This window comes from Mus caroli, unplaced genomic scaffold (genome assembly GCF_978045245.1).
Source record: "Mus caroli unplaced genomic scaffold, Mus_caroli_1 scaffold_16, whole genome shotgun sequence".
Classification (NCBI taxonomy): Eukaryota; Metazoa; Chordata; class Mammalia; order Rodentia; family Muridae; genus Mus; species Mus caroli.
In genome coordinates this window covers 68821491-68840470 of record NW_028227271.1, presented here as the reverse complement: position 1 = coordinate 68840470, position 18980 = coordinate 68821491, and the positions used below count along the sequence as shown (strand labels likewise).

Below are 18980 nucleotides of genomic sequence, written 5' to 3'. Positions count from 1 at the left end.
ATTCCCCAAGCTCTGCTTAATGTCTGGCCTTGGATCTGTTTTAGGCTCTGGGACAATTTGAAGGCTACAGTCCCTAGGAAATAAATTATCATTCCTTTATAATCTAATGGGGCTGCCATTGTATGTACTTTTAAAATTTCTATTTGGGTCCATGACTATAATATAGAGTTAGCTTTTATATAAAGTTAAATAATGTAGCATTTAAATGTTAAATATTCTGTCATTCTATTTAGTTTCAAAACAGTATTGTCAATGTTATTTTAATTTGTAAACAGAATTTAGAATTTTAAGTAGTTGTTTCCTATCTCCCCAGTATCTGCCAGCCTCCAATCTTTCTATTCCTGTTGTTTTTCTGTTCTAGATAGTCTAGATCTGTCTTCTGTCATTTAACATGAAATTTTCAAACTTTATCCATGTTGTACCTTATATCAGTGTTTATTGTTTCTTTTGTTTAAACATTCCATTGAGATTATATCCCATGATTTATTTCTCCATTCATTGTGTATATTCAAATTGTTCCCACCTGGGTTTTATGAACCAATGTGACTTAACATATACATATTCACAAATGTATACCTGGCCACCTTTCTCCATTTCTTTTTTGTATATACCTAGGAGAGGGATTGCTGTGTCATGTGCTAAATATTTAAGTTTTAGGAAGCCACTAATTTTCTTTTGATAGTACTGAACCATTTTTTATGTCCCACCAGCAATGTTTGCTGATATAAACACTTTTAGGTATTCTCTGTGTGTATGGTTTTCTGACATTTTATGGGCATGAATTGCTATACTTCATAGTAATTTTGGTTTCATTTCTGGAATGTTATGGTGTTCACCTGCCTCCAGTATATTTGTGGCCTTTAGTATACTGAGTCTCTTCCCTCCGCGGTTGGTGTTTGCAGGGAAGTTGTCGTGTGAAGGCCTGCCAAGTCCTGTGGACAGCTTTGTTGCAATTGACTTCTTTCCTGAAAATTTCAGTACCCATTCTCTCTGTCTGCAGTTTATCCTTTTGGTTTGCAGACTTTGCCAGAGATACTGCCAATCTTTGCATAGGTTCCTTCTGTGTATTATTCTGGCAGATCTGGAGGTAGCAGTCCCATGTGACAGTTGTGAGAGTCACATTAATTGCTTTTCAAATTTCAGTGTCCAAAGTCCTCAGTTAGCAAGTTTCCAGAATCGTGCATAGTATACATGGTACAATTTTAAAAGTATGATTTTCTTAGGTTTTGGTTTTTTTCACATAAGTTAAAACATGGTCCAGTCATTCCATCTTGGTTCCAAATAGAATATCTTTAAACAGGAGCAGTTGAGGTTGAGACTGTTTCATGTCAGATGGAAACTGTTGAGATTTTTGTGAAGAATCACCTGAGATAGTACCATTTGTCCTGTTCAACTTTCTTTTGTCTTTTCCTGACCCTTTGTTGACTGCTGTAAGTGGGTCTAGAGAATAAGAAACACTTTATTTTGTCAGTAATTGTGATATTGCTTACTATTCTTCTTGGAATAGAGAACTTTCTAAATGAAATTCCAATCTCCGTTATGACTCCAGGCAAGAATTGAGAGATTATAGATAATAAGAACTATATGCTTTGAAAGAAACAGACTGCATTGTCCTAACTTAACTTTTGGGGTGTTTCACTTTCCCCTTTGTTGTAGTTGAAATCATTTTCCTCCTAGCAGTACTAGAACATTTCCTAGGATATACATTTTAAAAAAATAAGGAGCTTATAATATTAGGAATTATTTTTAAACTATTCAAAAGGACCTTAGCAATAAAAAATGTTCAGAAAGATAACATTTGTGTAAAAGCATATCCTTATTTTTAATAAAAGTTACTATTTGGAAGCAAATATATATTAATTCTCCTATTTATTTGTAAAGGGTTAGTAAAGATTGTACACATATATATGTACAAAACAACTTCCCCAGTTTACATTTAAAGCCAGTATATCCATTTTTTAAAGCTAGTATATCCATTTAAACTCTTATTAGCAATGTGCTATCAGGCTTCAGCAAACATTTTCTTAAAGGGTAACATAGTTGGTAAGTATTTAATGGCTTAGGTGCCACATAATTACTGTTTCAGCTGCTCATTTTCCTCTTAGTGTTCAAAAGTTGCCTTAGACAACAAACAATAGGTATGACTGTATTTCAATAAGCTTACTTTATATAAATCAGACTGGCTTCTAGGCTGTGGGCTAAAGCATGTGTTAACACGAATAATTTTATTTCCCTTGTCAGTGTTTAAATTTAACCTTTTATACTTGTGCTCCAGTTTTAGAATTAAATACTGCATTGACTAACCTCAATGCCATTATTTTATTGTCACTGGTAGAGATGAAGTCCTTTGACCTTGAATCCTGGTGGCTACACTGGCCATAAGTCCACTGTGGACCACAGGTTGTTATAGACCTCCAGCACTCTTGCCCCAACTTGACTAGTATAATGGGAATAGGCATGAATCACAACTAAAATAGTTTTTAATTATATGTTATTCTAAAGCTCTTTCTCATTTAAAAAAAACAATAGAGTAGTAAGAAATCAATGTGTTTTATAATCCTGGTTTAACTGTAGGAACATATATTTCTGTTTATTCTATAGTTTGGAAACATGTCCTAATATTCATATTGTAGATAATAATCACTCTGTATTGAATAAGTAGTACATTTGCATTATCAGTTGCTGTAGCCAGATAGTCCATTTAATATGCAAATCGACTATCTGGCAGGTTAGAAACTCACAGTCTACAATTTTATCCCTCTAATTCCCCGTCTATTCTTTACATCTACTTTAAGCTTTTAATCTGGAAATTATCTATATCACTTAATGTTCTCAGCTCTACCATTTTAACTGTATCTTATGTTACAACTCTGTTACAGAGAAAATCCACAAAATCGAATCCTGTGTCAGGTGTGGTTAAAACAAAACGAAGAAGAAGAAAAAGAAAAAGAAAAAGAAAAAGAAAAAAAAAGAACAAAAAACAAAAGAAAGCCTTTGTACTGTACAACAGTGATATTCCATAGGGTGTTCTATATAGTATACTAACAGTCTAGATTATCATCAAATGCTTCAATAATGTCAAAAGTATTAGACAACACACATTAATGATTCAAAGGGATTTTTATCTTAGTGATTGCTATTACCCTCAAAAGTAAACCACTTAGGGTAGGAAATTATGTAGTTTCAGGTAACTTTTATGTCAAATCTGAAACTGGGAATTTCTTTTTTATTTTATTTTTTTTGATTTATAAAAATGAATGAAATAATTAAAACATGCTTATCCAAGGATAACAGTTTCAGAGTTCTTGAACATAAAAAGAGCCATGAATTTGAAAGATTAAAATAAACTTACATTTGGAATGGAGAGTAGTGTCTTGTTAGTAGCCATCTTAGAGGGGCTTCTGTGATGTCTACCTCTAGTTCTTAGGAGAGGTGTCAGGCAGTGATGTTTAATTCCAGGAAATATTCAATGTAAAGATTGCTACTAATAAAATCTTTAATATAAAAAGTTCTTTAATTAAATAAAAATACATAGTATCATCTCTTTGTCTTCTGATGTAATGATAGTCCACATTTATTCTAGTTAATTGAGAACACTATTGTAATAAAATATTTATGAGTTTACATGTGGCTGGGAAGGAATAAAAAGATTGGTACTTTAGCATGGGCAGGTGCGTCTTCATCCTTAGTATCTGGGCACAAGCCTGCACATTGTGGCACTGACATGCAAACTCAGTACTGAGTTGGCAGAGACAAAGGACCTGGAACTTGATGTTCAGAGAACATCAAGGAATTGAAGATCAGAGAAATGCTGTCTCAAAAAGTAAGGTGGAACATGATTGAGCAAGACATGCAGTGCACCTTTCTATCTTTACACACATGTGGACCTGTGCATACGGACCCACATATGTGTGTGCACACATATGAACTAACACACACAGACACACACACAAAACCAGTTCCTTGTCTATGCTATAAACTATCAGGAGAAAGATGCACTCAAGACACATTGTCTGACTTTGAATTCAACGCTGAGGGAAATATTTTGTTCCTTAATGTTGTACTGTGTGTGTGTGTGTTCCAACCTTTTGACAATGTGGTGTGTTTCCAAAAGTTGCAAAGAAAGATTCATTGTTTGAACCTGCCTATGATTTTATGTGAGCCACATTCATTCATACCTACCCTTCTCATTAATGTGAAGTAATAGATATGTTACTTTCTCTCATGCTTGTTTCCTACAGCACTTATTGTCACCTCTGATACCTTTGAGTGACAACATTATCTTCATTGAGAAAACTGAGTTCTCAGTGACTAAAATGAACTGTAGAATGTTTGGTACTTTAGTCAGTAAGAGAATTCAAATTCAACCATGTTAGGCTGATCCAGTGCAGTATGCAGAACTGGGGACGTAGAGAACAGGAAATGCATTTCTACATAAATTAGTGTTAAATAAGCATGTATCTAAGTACTTGGTAGCAGCATTGATAAATTCAGAAGATAGTAAAAAAAAGTCTTTGTGGAAGAATCCCCTTATTACCATTCCTCCCATTAACCCCACTCATGTTTAATGAGTTCATACTTGACCTCTTTCACAAGATGAAGTCCATTATCTATTTTTATTGTTTTTGATTTAAAAAGAAAAGGTGATTTGAATGATATTTAGAAATAATTGTATATTTAATTTTAAGAGCAGTGATTGTTTCTGGGTTCTTTTTTTCTTTAGAGTTGGATTTTTATCTGATACAATTTTATTTTTGGCCTACACCATTTCTCTCATAATCTCTCAAGGGTAATCTTCAGTAGATGAATTATTTCTGTCACTTTAGTGTTTTTGTCTTATCTGGTTATTGCATAGGAATAGTCATTTATAACTATATTCTTTCCAAAAAGAGGAATATTGCCCTTTTTCTTAAAGTGCCTGCATCAGCAACATTTTACTTTCATACAGCAGTGCATGCAGGCTTGAAATTCTGTGCACCCTAACAGTATTTATTACTTGTCTCTTCTCTTACAGCTTGTTATTTTTGTGCAATGATTATTGTATAATAATTTCAAAATATTTTATTTTAGGTGCTGTATTTCTTTGTAGTGTACAAGGACTCGCTGTTAACATTGACCCAATACTGTATACGTGGGTTATCTACCAACCACAGAAACGAACAAGTAGACATGCACAACAGGTGAGTGGTCTGTCAGTTATGTTAACACATCCAGCCTTTCCTTAGCTGGGAAGATCTTCATGCTGCCGCTGGTAGTAAAGCTAGGACTACATGCTGCAGTCATTAATGACTCACATAAGAAGATGCTATTATTACTGACTCTGCTGTGAAGTTAGATAATGCTCTTCTTATGGACTGGGGTTGGATGATACTGTCCTAACTGATTTTCTCTTATTTTATTTATGTGTTAGTAGTTCTTTAGTCCCCATTATGCCTTTCAAACAAGATCTGTAATTTTATGTATAAGAAACTTTAGTTCAACACAGTTTGTCTGTTGAAGTAACCTTGTGCATGATTAGCAACACTATTTATTTTTGTTTTATTCTTACACGTCTTTGGATTTATTGAATAAACCTGCTTTGAACTTTAACCCTGGTAATTTGATAGGTAATCCAAAAAAGTTTCTGATACGTATTCATTTAAAACATGTAAATTACAAATTAATAGAATAGGTCATTGTAGTTTCTAGAATCATAAAATGAAATATTCAATGTAATTATGGCAAACTGTGTTATTGTTCTCATTTTAAATGAAGGTTTCTGAGGATTTTACCTTTGGTAACAATGCTTGTAAATAACATGATTTAGTCCTTTTGGTGTCATATTTATGCTATATTGTATTGTATTTATTCATTAAAATTATAATTTTGCAATATTCTATTTGAGATATTTTTATTATCCTATGATAAACTAATGCTACTTAGTAGGAGAAAAATGAATCCTATAATTATGAAAGATTAAAATATTAATCTGTGTAACCCAGGGAGCTTTTTTGTTCTTGTTTTGGTGCTAGGGATTGAACCCATGGCGTCATCGTGCTGTGTACAAATTCTAGCACATTCACAGCTGCATTTAGAGGTTTTTCAATTCCTTTATCTTAATTTAATTTCTATACCCTTTGCTCCTGTTTTACTCTTCATTTTATCACATAGCATAGAATATTGAACTGTCTGCTAGATACCAAGCTTATAAAACTTATTACTATAAGCATTCCCCTCTTAGAATATTCTATATATTTATGCTATTAGAGAGTATTTCTAGGCCAGTTTCACTCATGGCTGTCTGTCCATATGATGTGAAAACAAGAGGGGTATTTCTCCTAAGCAGATGGTGAGAGTGAAGAAGGAGCGAGCTAAAGCAAGCAGCACAGGAGCCAAGCAGACTGGGGAATCTTGTGTCCTCAAGAGGATCTGGTCAAAGACAAAGAAGAAAGAACCATGGTAGAGAATATTCTGGTCTGAAGTAAACTGTGTTCTAGATACAAGCAATAGTTAGAACACAGTTCCTAAAAAAGATTTTGTCTAGAATCCTCAGTACTTTGGTAATTGAGACTTCATCCTAAAGGATAATAAGAAACTGTTATGAACAGATTTGGACTTGAGAACACTTGCTGCAGTGAGTGTTAGCAAGGGCATCAGTTGGACTGTCTAAAGTGCTTCTACCTGTATCCCAGTACTCTTAACTTTAATCTGCAAAGGGGTGATTTTATTTATATGTTGGGTGGTCTTATTATTGTGATTCTATAAGTTTTATGTCATTTGATCATTTTGTCTGGAATTTAGTTTTGCTTTCTTATTTTTAGAAACACTCATTTTAATCTTTACTATGGTTATAATTATCCGGCTGCCCAAATATTTTCTAAGGTATATAAATGATGAGCCAAGATTGATGGACTTATTAGACTACTGATTCTTGGTACAAAGCTGGCCTAGAATTCAATTCTCTTGCCTTAGTGTCCCTAGTGCTGAAATTACAGGCATGTACCTCTATGCCTAAGCATTTAACGTATTAAATGTCTGTTAAATTTAATTAACATAATGAAAGTACATTCTTTTTTTCTTTAGATATTTTCTTTATTTACATTTAAAATGTTATTCCCTTTCCTTGTTTCCTTCCGAAAATCCTCTGTCCAATCCCACCCTCGCACTGCTCTCCAACCCACCCACTCCCGTTTACTGGCCCTGGTATTCCCCTATACTGGGACATAGAGCCGTCATAGGACCAAGGGCCTCTCCTCCCAATGATTACCGACTAGGCCATTCTCTGCCACATATGCAGCTAGAGACAGGAGTCCCACCATGTGTTTTCTTTGATTGGTGGTTTAGTCCCAAGGAGCTCTGGGGTTACAAATGAGTTCATATTGATGTTCCTCCTATGGGGTTGCAAGACCCTTTCGCTCTTTGGGTCCTTTCTCTAGCTCTGTCACTGAGGACCCTGTGCTGCCCCCGGGTGTGTGTCGTCCCCCCACCCGGCAATACTGGGATTTTTTGTTATTCAAGATGAATTTGAAAATTGCCTTTTCTAACTCTATGAAGATTTGAGTTGGAATTTTGATGGGGATTGATTTGAATCTGTAGATTGCTTTCATCAAGATAGCCATTTTTACTATATTGATCCTGCCAATCCATAAACATGGGAGATCTTTCCATCTTCTGAGATCTTCTTCAATTTCTTTCTTTAGAGGCTTGAAGTTCTTATCATACAGATCTTTCACTTCCTTAGTTAGAGTCACACCAAGGTATTTTAATTATTTGTGACTATTGTGTAGGGTGCTGTTTCCCTAATTTCTTTCTCAGCCTGTTTATCCTTTGTGTAGAGAAATGCCATTGACTTGTTTGAGTTAATTTTATATCCAGCTACTGCACTGAAACTGTTTATCAGGTTTAGGAGTTCTCTGGTGGAATTTTTAGGGTCACTTATATATATACTATCATATCATCTGCAAATAGTGATATTTTGACTTCTTCCTTTCCAATTTGTATCCCCTTGATCTCCTTTTGTTGTCTAATTGCTCTGGCTAGGACTTCAAGTACAATATTGAATAGGTAGAAAGAAAGTGGACAGCCTTGTCTAGTCTCGATTTTAGTGGGATTGCTTCAAGTTTCTCTCCATTTAGTTTGATGTTGGCTACTGGTTTGCTTTATATTGCTTTTATTATGTTTATGTAAGGGCCAGGGGTATACAGGGGGGGTTTGGGGGGGGGGAAAGCAGTGTTTTTCTGTAATTCTTTGAGGGATTTTTGTGTTTCCTCTTTAAGGACTTCTCCCTGTTTATCATGGTTCTCCTGTATTTCTTTATGTGAGTTATTAATGCCCTTCTTAAAATCCTCTACCAAAAAAAAATCTACCAGCATCATGAGATAGGATTTTTAAGTCTGAATCTTTTTTTTTTTCGGGTGTGTGGGGTATCCAAGACTCGCTGTTGTTGGATGTACTGGGTTCTAATGATGCCACATGGCTTGTGTTTCTGTTAGTAAGATTCTTATGTTTGCCTTTTGCCATCTGGTAATCTCTGGTGTTAGATGTTCTAGCTGTCTCTGGCTGGAGCTTGTTCTTCCTGTGATTCTGTTAGCCTCTGTCAGCACTCCTGGGAGTCCAACTCTTTCATGAGTTCCAGGGGTCAGAGCACTCTCTGCAGGCAAGCTCTCCTCTGGCCTGGAAGGTACACAAAGGTCTGAGACTCAGCCCCACCTCCTGGCTGAGGATAAAGGCCGAAGGGACCCTGTCCAAGAAGCTCTGATGGTTCTACAGCCTGCGTGCTCTCCTGAGCTTACTGGTCTCCGAGAGACCAGGGATAGAAGATGGAGATCTCGCCTGTTTTTCAGGGCCAGAGCCCTTCCTGGAGGCCAACTATCCTCTTGTGGGCAATGTGCACAGAAGTCTCTGTCTCAGCTCCTCCTCTTGGCTGTGGATGAAGGCTGGAAGGGACCTGTCCAAGAAGCTCTTTTGCTACTGCAGCCTGCACACTATGCTGTGAGGACTTCTCTTTTGAGAGACCTGGTATACAATATGATGATCTTGCCTGAGTCCAGGGATCAGAGCCCTCCCTGGAGGTCGACTCTTCACTGGTAGGGAAGGTGCACAGAGACCTGCAGCTCAGCTCTGGCTCCTGGCTGAGTATGAAGTCCATAAGGGACCCTGTCCAAGAAGCTCTGTGTGCTCTCCTGCATGGTCTTGTGTCTGAGAGTCCCGGGATACAAGATGGCAATCTCACCTGAGTCCTGGGGTCAGAGCCCTCCCTGGAGTTCCCTTTATTATCCTTTGAAGGGCTGGACTCATGGAAAAATATTGTGTAAATTTGGTTTTGTCTTGGAATACTTTGGTTTCTCCATTTATGGTGATTGAGAGTTTTGCTGTGTATAGTAGCCTGGGCTGGCATCTGTGTTCTCTTAGTGTCTGTATGACATCTGTCCAGGATCTTCTGGCTTTCATAGTCTCTGGTGAGAAGTCTGGTGTAATTCTAATAGGTCTGTCTTTATATGTTACTTGACCTTTTTCCCTTATTGCTTTTAATATTCTGTCTTTCTCTAGTTCATTCTTTGTTTTGATTTTTTTTTTTTTTTTTTTTTTTTTTTTTGTGACGGGAGGAATTTCTTTTCTGGTCCAGTGTATATGGAGTTCTGTAAGCTTCTTGTATGTTCATGGGCATATCTTTCTTTGGGTTAGGGAAGTTTTCTTCTATAATTTTGTTGAAGATATTTACTGGCCCTTTAAGTTGAAAATCTTCATTCTCATCTACTCCTATTATCCTTAGGTTTGGTCTTCTCATTGTGTCCTGGATTTCCTGGATGTTTTGAGTTAGGACCTTTTTTGCATTTTGCATTGTCTTTGATTATTGTGTCCATGTTTTCTATGGAATTTTCTGCGCCTGATATTCTCTCTTCCATCTCCTGTATTCTGTTGCTGATGCTTGCATCTATTGTTCCTGTTTTCTTTCTAGAATTTCTATCTCCCGAGTTTTCTCCCTTTGTGATTTCTTTATTTGTTTCTACTTCCATTTTTAGATCCTGGTTTGTTTTGTTCAATTTTATCACCTGTTTGATTGTTTTCCTGTAATTCTTTAAGGGATTTTTGTGTTTCCTATTTAAGGGCTTCTATCTGTTTAGCTGTATTCTACTGTATTTTTTTAAGGGAGTTATTAATGTCCTTCTTAAAATCCTCTTCCAGCATCATGAGATATGAATTTAAATCAGAATCTTGCTTTTCTGGTGTTTTATGGTATCCAGGACTTGCTGTGGTGGGAGTACTGGGTTCTGATGATGCCAAGTAGTTTTGTCTTATGTTTGCCTTTCTGGTGTTAGATGTCCTAGCTGTCTCTGTCTAGAGCTTGATACTCCTGTAAGTCTGTAAACCTGTATCAGCACTCCTGGGAGACCAGGTTTCTTCTGGCAGTGCCATTGCACAGAGGGCTGCATAACAACCTCAACTCCTGTCTGCAGAGGTAGGCCCTTAAGACGTTGTGTCTGAAGCTCTGCTGATTCTGTGGCCTGTGAGTTCTGAGTGGATCGGCTTTAGAGCGTCACTGGAGAGAAAATGTTTATCTCACCGGAGTTCCCTGGTTAGAACACTCTCTCAAGTGTATTCTTATAATTAGATATACGAATAAATGTGTTTTCAAGCATTCAGGGTTTTTCTCTTTCTTAGGATAGCTTTCCGTTTGTCTTCTTTTTCTCTTTGCATGATTTGTGAAAATATGTAGTTGCTGCAAAAATTCCCACTGTCTGACATTGGAGCCTGCTGCATCTACTCCCTTGTATGAAACACCAGGCTCCCCATTGCTCTCACCCTTGTTTTTCCCAGCTGTACTTCCCTTCTCAGTTGTGGCTAAAGTTCAGTATTTGATGATTCTTTTCCATGAAGTTCAGCATTGATCTTTGATTCTACAGCAAAAATACTTTTTTTTTTTTTTTTTGGCCAAAAATCTGACAGGCTTGTATTAGCCATCACTGGAGTAACATCAGACTTCATTTCCCTGAACTAAGAAGAAACAGCTGCTTCATTGTCCAGCTCTGCACTTCTGTGCTCAGTTGAGAGTCAAATGCTTTCAAGCTTTCTCTAACTTGCAGTGCTGTTCTGTGCTTTCTAAATATGCTCTGATTATCAATTCATCAGACAAAGTAGAATCCTCAAAATATCTTCAAAAATTGGGTTGTGCAAATGAATAATCAATAGTTATCTTCTTATCTTCAGTAACTTAGGAATTTTAGATCCGATTTTTCTCATTACAATATATGTTAACCTAGCTTTTTAGGCTTGAAAAGAGAATTTTCAGGTTTTATCTTTAAATACTACAGAGGGAATTCTAGAAAAAAATAATTTATAAGCTTTAATGAATTATTATTGCATAATAATTGTTATATTCTTTACTTTTGTTAACTTATTATGAAAATAAAAATTCTTTATTATATGAATTATATTTATAGAATAAAAGTAGTTCCATTGTCTCTCAGTGCCCTTGAGCGATTCTTGGTTCCAGGAACCAAAGTGCGTTGATGCTTATGTTCCTATATGCAGTGGTTGTTTCCACACCTGTTCACACCCTGACATAACACTTGATATCACTAATGCCTAGTGGAGTGCAAATGCTTGGTAGAGTTCTCCTACTTTATAGTGTAGGGGATAGGGACATGAGAAAAGAGGCCTGTAAGTTAAGTATAGTGGTATTCTGCCCTAAGTGTACTTGAGCCACACTTGGCTAACTTCACAGATTGGGAACTCACCCAGGCAAGGCTGGTTCTGTATGCTGTGAAGGAAATCCTCTATATTATTGTATCATATTCTCTGAGTATAAATGGGGATTATGTACATATGAGACAAAGGAGGTGAAGAAAAGAGGTGGTGTGATTTACAACACAGCCAAGACCCCAACTTACAAAGTACTGTTTATAGAGATGTCAGCTTTTGAGCATGTTCTTTAAGTTAAACATTTTCATTATTTACATTTCAAATGTTTCCTGGTTTCTTCTTGGGAAACCTTCATCCATCCCCTCTTCCCCCTGCTCACCAACCCACCCACTCCTGCTTCCCTGTCCTGGCATTCCCCTACACTGGTGCATTTAGCCTTCTCAGGACCGCAGGCCTTTCCTCCCATTGATGTCCAACAAGGACTACTACATATGCAGCTGGAGCCATGGGTCCTCCATGTGTACTCTTTGGGTGGTAATTTAGTCCCTAGGATCTCTAGGGGTACTGGTTGGTTCATATTGTTGTTCCTCCTATGGGGTTGCTCCTTCAGTCCTTTCTCTAGCTCCTCCATTGGGGGACTTTGTGCTCAGTCCAGTGGTTGGCTGTGAGCCTCCACCTCTGTATTTGTCAGGTACTGGCAGAGCCTCTCAGAAGACAGCTATATCAGGCTCCTATCAGCAAGCACTTTTTGGCATCCACAATTGTGTTTGTGTTTGGTAACAGTATATGGGATGGATCCCCAGGTGGGGCAGTCTCTGGATGATCTTTCCTTCTGTCTCTCTTCCATACTTTGTCTCTATATCTCCTCCCATGGGTATTTTGTTCCCCTTTCTAAGAAGGGCCAAAGTATCCATACTTTGGTCTTCCTTCTTCTTGAGCCTCATTTGGTCTGTTATTTGTATCTTGGATATTCTGAGCTTCTGGGCTAATATCCACTTATCACTGAGTGCATACCATGTGTGTTCTTTTGTGATTGGGTTACCTCACTCAGGATGATATTTTCTAGTTCCATCCATTTGCCTAAGAATTTCATAAGTTCATTGTTTTTAATAGCTGAGTAGTATTCCATTGTGTAAGTGTACCGTATTTTCTGTATCTATTACTCTGTTGCAGAACATTTGGGTTTTTTCCAGCTTCTGGCTATTATAAATAAGGCTGCTATGAACATAGTGGAGCATGTGTCCTTATTATGTGTTGGAGCATCTTCTGGCTGTATGCCCAGGAGTGGTATAGCTGGGTCCTCAGGAGTACTATGTCCAATTTTCTGAAGGAATCACCAGACTTGGTGATTCCAGAGTGGTTGTATCAGCTTGCAGTCCCACCAGCAATGGAGGAGTGTTACCTTTCTCCACATCATCTCCAGCATATGCTGTCTCCTGAGTTTTTGATCTCAGCCATTCTGACTGGTGTGGTTGCTGATTCTGGTGCCATAGGCCAGTAGGATATGTTGAAGGAGGCAGAGGCAAGAGGATCTGGAGTTCGAGTCCAGCCTGGGATACAGCTTTGACCTTTGCCTCACGAAGATGGGAATTTCTTTTCCGTTTTTTTTTTTTTTTCTTTCAGCAGCCTGTGGTAGCTGTACCTCTTGTCACTTCAGTTAACAGAAGGAAAGAAGATGAACTGTCCATTGGAAGTGCTCCATTGGGAAAGCAGCAGTCATATCAGGCCTCAGAATATGCCAGCAGCCCAATCAAGACAAAAACAGTGACAGGTATGTGTCAAGAACAGATGTATCAGTTCTCTGAGGATTAGTTTACCTTTTTATTATACTTGTTCTTATCAGAATATAATATGAATTATTGAGGGGGAAAACAGTGAAAACATAATTCATCATCAGATTGATAGATTTTACAATATTAGTTCATATGCATATAATGTAAAAATAAATAGTATATTGATTATTTTACTATTCAAATTATTGGTGCATGCTGTGGTATTGTTTTTGCCTTAGGGGAAATTTTCTGTCTTTAGTTCTTCCCAGCTTTAGAACCCTCAGATGTTATGTAAGTATACTTACATATTTATATTTGGTAAACATACCATGGGCATAATGTGCTCTTGGTGAATTATGCATCTTCTCTCTCTGATGGCCACCACTTATGCCTCTCTTGGGAACTTACAATAATGTTCCTTTTCTTGAGAATACACATTTTTAACTTAAAATTTGGCTTAATATTTTTTGATTTCCAGTATTTGCTTTTTTTTCTTTCATTGAAAATTGATTTTCCTCACATAAAATGTACTTCTTACTGTTTCCTCCATCTACACTTCCTGCCTGGATCCACTTCCATTCTGTTTTCATTAGAAAATAAACAGTTCTCTTAAGAGTCTCTTTATTTTTAAAATAAAATAGAAAAAAATAAAGACTAACACTTTGCAGTTAGATAAAACCAAGAGAAGGAAAAGATCCTAAGAGAAGGCACAAGAAACAGAGCCCTATGTGTTTTCACATGTAGGAATTTCTTAGAAACACTAAACCAGAAGCCTTAATAATATATATGCACAGGGTTTGGTGAAGACCTGTGCAGACCCTGTGCATGCTTCCTTAGTTGCTTTGAGTTCATATGAGCGTTGACCATGCTGCTTTAGAGAAGTGTTTTCTTGGTGTCTGCCATCCCCTCTGGCTCTTACACTTTCCACCTCCTCGTCCACAGGGTTCTCTGAGCCCTGAGGGGAGGCATTTGATGGAGGTATTCCAGTTAGGGCTAAGTATTCCAAGGTGCCTATCATTGTTTGCATAATGTCCGACTGTGTATCTCTATATTTGTCCCCATCTGCTGCAGGAGGCAGCTTCTCTGATGATGACTGAGCAAGGCACTAATCTGTATCTGAATGTAGCAAAATGTCATTAGGAGTCATTGTCTTGTTATGTTTTTATTGTTGTTACTCTTATTGTTGTTGTTAGGAGTCTTTGGGTTTTTTTTTTTGCTATGTTGTTATTATTATTATTACTATTATTATCGTAACTATAGTAATTGGTTTTTTCTTAGTTCCCAGGGCTATCTAGTCTTTGATTCTTAGTCACCCAAGCAACGTTGGGTATGGGTTCCATGTTCTGGAGTGGGCCTTAGGTCAAATCAGATACTTATGATATCTTTGAACTTATACATATACATAATAATGTGGCCATCAATGTTAAATTGTATAATATACTAATGAATTTGGAAAGTTATTTATAATTTACAGCCCTTTGCATATATCTGCAATTTTTTGGTTTTTTTTTTTTTTTTGTTTCTTTTTAGATTGTATTTACTTACTATTTTAACCAGTTGTAGGTCTATGAATCCATACTATTCAGAGAGAGAGAGAGAGAGAGAGAGAGAGAGAGAGTGTGTGTGTATGTGTATATAGTATATTTTAAAATTGCTTTGTATGGTGAATAATGTTAATATTCATTTCATTGATAAATTCCCTGCCCCTCAGTTTTCATTTTGAAGAGTTTTTTTTTTTTTTTTTTTTTTTTTTTTGCCAAGATAAGGCTCCACTTCAAACCACCTTCTTGCCTAAGTCCCTGATTGCTTTGGCTTTTTATTTCAACAAGAAGCTGCCAATATAACTTATACATTCTTATATATTCTGTTCTTATATAAGTAGTGTTAGAACCAGCATGCAGGGTGTGCTGAATGGCTGGGAGCATATTGAGAGCCCAGCAGCATAAGACTTCTTAATGTTCAGGAAAATCTAGATTCTCCTGGTTTAAAAATCCCTCCCTAGTGATTTGATGTGTTTGGCCAGCGTTTAGAAAGTGGTGAAATATCTGCAGTGAACACAAAAACTTTAAAAACATTATACTGTACAATTTTATCTTCAGTATGTATATGTATGTGTGTTCTCACCATTTACTTTGATGTTGGCTACTGGTTTGCTGTAGATTGCTTTTATCATGGTTAGGTATGGGCCTTGAATTCCTGATCTTTCCAAGACTTTTATCATGAATGGGTGTTGGATTTTGTCAAATGCTTTCTCAGCATCTAAGGAGATGATCATGTGTTTTCATCTGGCTACTCCAGCTTGTTTCTTCATACCATTTGCTTGGAAAATTGTTTTCCAGCCTTTCATTCTGAGGTAGTGTCTATCTTTTTCTCTGAGATGAGTTTCCTGTAAGCAGCAAAATGTTGGATCCTGTTTGTTTAGCCAGTCTGTTAGTCTATGCCTTTTTATTGGGGGAGTTGAGTCCATTGATATTAAGAGATATTAAGGAAAAGTAATTGTTGCTTCCTTTTATTTTTGTTGTTAGAGTTGGCATTCTGTTCTTCTGGCTGTCTTCTTTTAGGTTTGTTGAGGGATTACCTTCTTGCTTTTTCTAGGACGTGGTTTCCATCCTTGTATTGGTTTTTTCTGTTATTATCCTTTGAAGGGCTGGATTCGTGGAAAGATAATGTGTGAATTTGGTTTTGTCGTGGAATACTTTGGTTTCTCCATCTATGTTAATTGAGAGTTTGGCTGGGTATAGTAGCCTGGGCTGGAATTTGTGTTCTCTTAGTTTCTGTATAACATCTGTCCAGGCCCTTCTGGCTTTCATAGTCTCTGGTGAAAAATCTGGTGTAATTCTGATAGGCTTGCCTTTATATGTTACTTGACCTTTTTCCCTTACTGCTTTTAGTATTCTATCTTTATTTAGTGCATTTGTTGTTCTGATTATTATGTGTTGGGAGGAATTTCTTTTCTGGTCCAGTCTATTTGGAGTTCTGTAGGCTTCTTGTATGTTCATGGGCATCTCTTTCTTTAGATTTGGGAAGTTTTCTTCTATAGTTATGTTGAAGATATTCGCCGGTCCTTTGAGTTGAAAATCTTCATTCTCATCTACTCTTATTATCCGTAGGTTTGGTCTTCTCATTGTGTCCTGGATTTCCTGGATGTTTTGAGTTAGGATCTTTTTGGATTTTGTATTTTCTTTGATTGTTGTGCTGATGTTCTGTATGGAGTCTTCTGCACCTAGATTCTCTATTCCATCTCTTATATTCTGTTGCTGATGCTCGAATCTGTGGTTCCTGATTTCTTTCCTAGGGTTTCTATCTCCAGCGTTGCCTCAATATGGGTTTTCTTTATTGTGTCTACTTCCCTTTTTAGGTCTTGGATGGTTTTATTCAATTCCATTACCTGTTTGGTCTGGTTTTCCTGCAATTCTTTAAGGGATTTTTGTGCTTCCTCTTTAATGTTTTATACCTGTTTAGCAGTGTTCTCCTGCAGTTCTTTAAGGGATTTTTGTGCTTCCTCTTTAATGTCTTCTACCTGTTTAGCAGTGTTCTCCTGTATTTAAGTGTGTTATTAAAGTCCTTCTTGATGTCCTCAACCATCATCATGAGATATGCTTTTAGATCGGGGTGAAGCTTTTCCGGTGTGTTGGGGTGCCCTGGACTGGGCGAAGTGGGAGTGCTGGGTTCTGATGATCGTGAGTGGTCTTGGTTTCTGTTAGTAAGATTATTACGTTTACCTTTAGCCATCTGGTAATCTCTGGAGTTAGTTGTTTTAGTTGTCCCTGTTTAGAGATTGTTCATCTGGTGATTCTGTTAGCCTCTGTCAGCAGACCTGGGAGACAGGCTCTCTCCCCTGAGTTTCAGTGGTCAGAGCACTCTCTGCAGGCAAGCTCTCCTCTTACAGGGAAGGTGCACAGATATCTGGTGTTTGTACCTCCTCCTGGTCGAAGATGAAGGCCCAAAACAGGACCTTTCCCAGAAGCTGTGTTTCTTTGGCGGGTCACAGAAGCTCTCACCTTGTGTGGTGCACAATCTCACCTGTCCAAACTATGTTCGGTGGAGACCCGGAACCAAGATGGCTACAGCCAATCTAGAGGCAAAAGCCTCATGGTCCGGGTGGACACCTGTCCTCTGCCCAGGAAGGTGGCCAGATGTCTGGGGCCCGAAAAGGGTGCTGCCTCAGTAGCTCTGTGGCTCCACCTGACCCAGAAGCTGTCAGCTTCTGTGGTACACACTCTCACCTGTGCAGACTAAGTTCAGAGAAGTCCCGGAACCAAGATGGCTTCCGCTGATCCTGAGGCAAAGGGCTCCTGGGCAGGGTGGACACCTGTCCTCTGTCCTGGAGGGTGGCTGGACGTCTTGGGCCCAAAAGGGCCTGCCTCAGAGGCTCTGTGGCTCCCGCCTGTCCCAGAAGCTGTCAGCTTCTGTGGTGCACACTTTCACCTGTGCAGACTAAATTCAGAGGAGTCCCGGAACCAAGATGGCTCCAGGTGATCCTGAGGCAAAGGACTCCTGGGCCCAGCGGAGACCTGTCCTCTGGCCAGGAGGGTGGCCGGATCACCTGAAGTCTTAAGATCCCGTGGCTGGTGTTGTGAGTAGCTGGAGGGTGTCAGCTGACTCGCCCTAGCTACCCAGGTGCTGGTTAGACCGAAAGGGGCTTGTTCCCCGGTTTTCTGCTTCCCTAACTAATGCAGTCTCAGGTCCTGTGGGATTGGATTGGAGCAGACGCTGTGTTCCACTCACCAGAAGTCTTAAGATCCCGTGGTGGGTGTTGTGGGTAGCTGGCGGGGTCAACCGACTCTGCGCCCTAGCTACCCAGGTGCAGGACGAACCGGAAGGGAATTACAATTTTTCTGATAATGTTGCACATCTAAGCAAGAGTTCAATGAAACATTTATATTATTTATAATTGGATAAATTTGACCATTTCAGCAAACTTAAATCTCAGTGTTTAAAATATTATTAAATTTTGTTCCTTTTGTGAAAACGTGAGTGTACACCCAAGGCTATTCTGGTCCTCCAAGATCAGGTAGTTTGTTATTGCACTGTGTGGAAGCCTCCATTGCTAGCTGTGCCTCATGGTTCATAAGGAATACACCTTGAAGTAGTGGCATGTACCAGTAGTACAGTTGGTTGAGGCAAGCTGAGAGTTCATGAGGACTGCCTTATCAGTTAGTGGAGTGCATGTCGGTGAACAGAAATTAGTAAAGGTGGGGGGCGGGGTAAGAGTACCTACCCTTGTCTCTTTAAAAGTGTACTCATCTTTCACTTGTATTTAGAAGCTAGTCACTTGACTGTTTCTAGTTACATAAGGATTCCAAATTGTGTGAAATAATAGTTAAGGCTACATCAGTAAATCAGGTCTGTGAGTTCTAACTAAAATAGATCCAGAGTGAATATTAAGTGTTGTTTAATTGTCTGTGTAACAACTTAAAATCGATTATGATAAGCTCAGTTTTGGAGTAGTTAAAAAAAAAAAAAGCCTCCTTGTAGTAGTGATATCCAAAACCAAAGCTCCATGTGCTTGCATTTCCTCAGTAAGATCATAGTGGAAGCTGCAGAATAAATAATTTATGTCAGGAGAATATTGGGGAGTAAACA

General features: G+C 38.1%; 1 protein-coding gene across 2 annotated transcripts in view; it reads left to right on the top strand.

The window, feature by feature from the left end:
- Vps13b (vacuolar protein sorting 13 homolog B) overlaps positions 1 to 18980 on the top strand; it is a 553787-nt gene that overhangs the window by 193571 nt on the left and 341236 nt on the right. The window contains exons 20-21 of one of the 2 annotated variants that reach the window (XM_029469591.2): positions 5071 to 5180; positions 13249 to 13393. In XM_029469591.2, coding sequence (XP_029325451.1) covers positions 5071 to 5180; positions 13249 to 13393 — 255 coding nt within the window. Of the gene's footprint in view, positions 1 to 5070; positions 5181 to 13245; positions 13394 to 18980 lie in introns of both variants that reach the window. The other variant, XM_021183993.3, reaches the window with a different exon arrangement.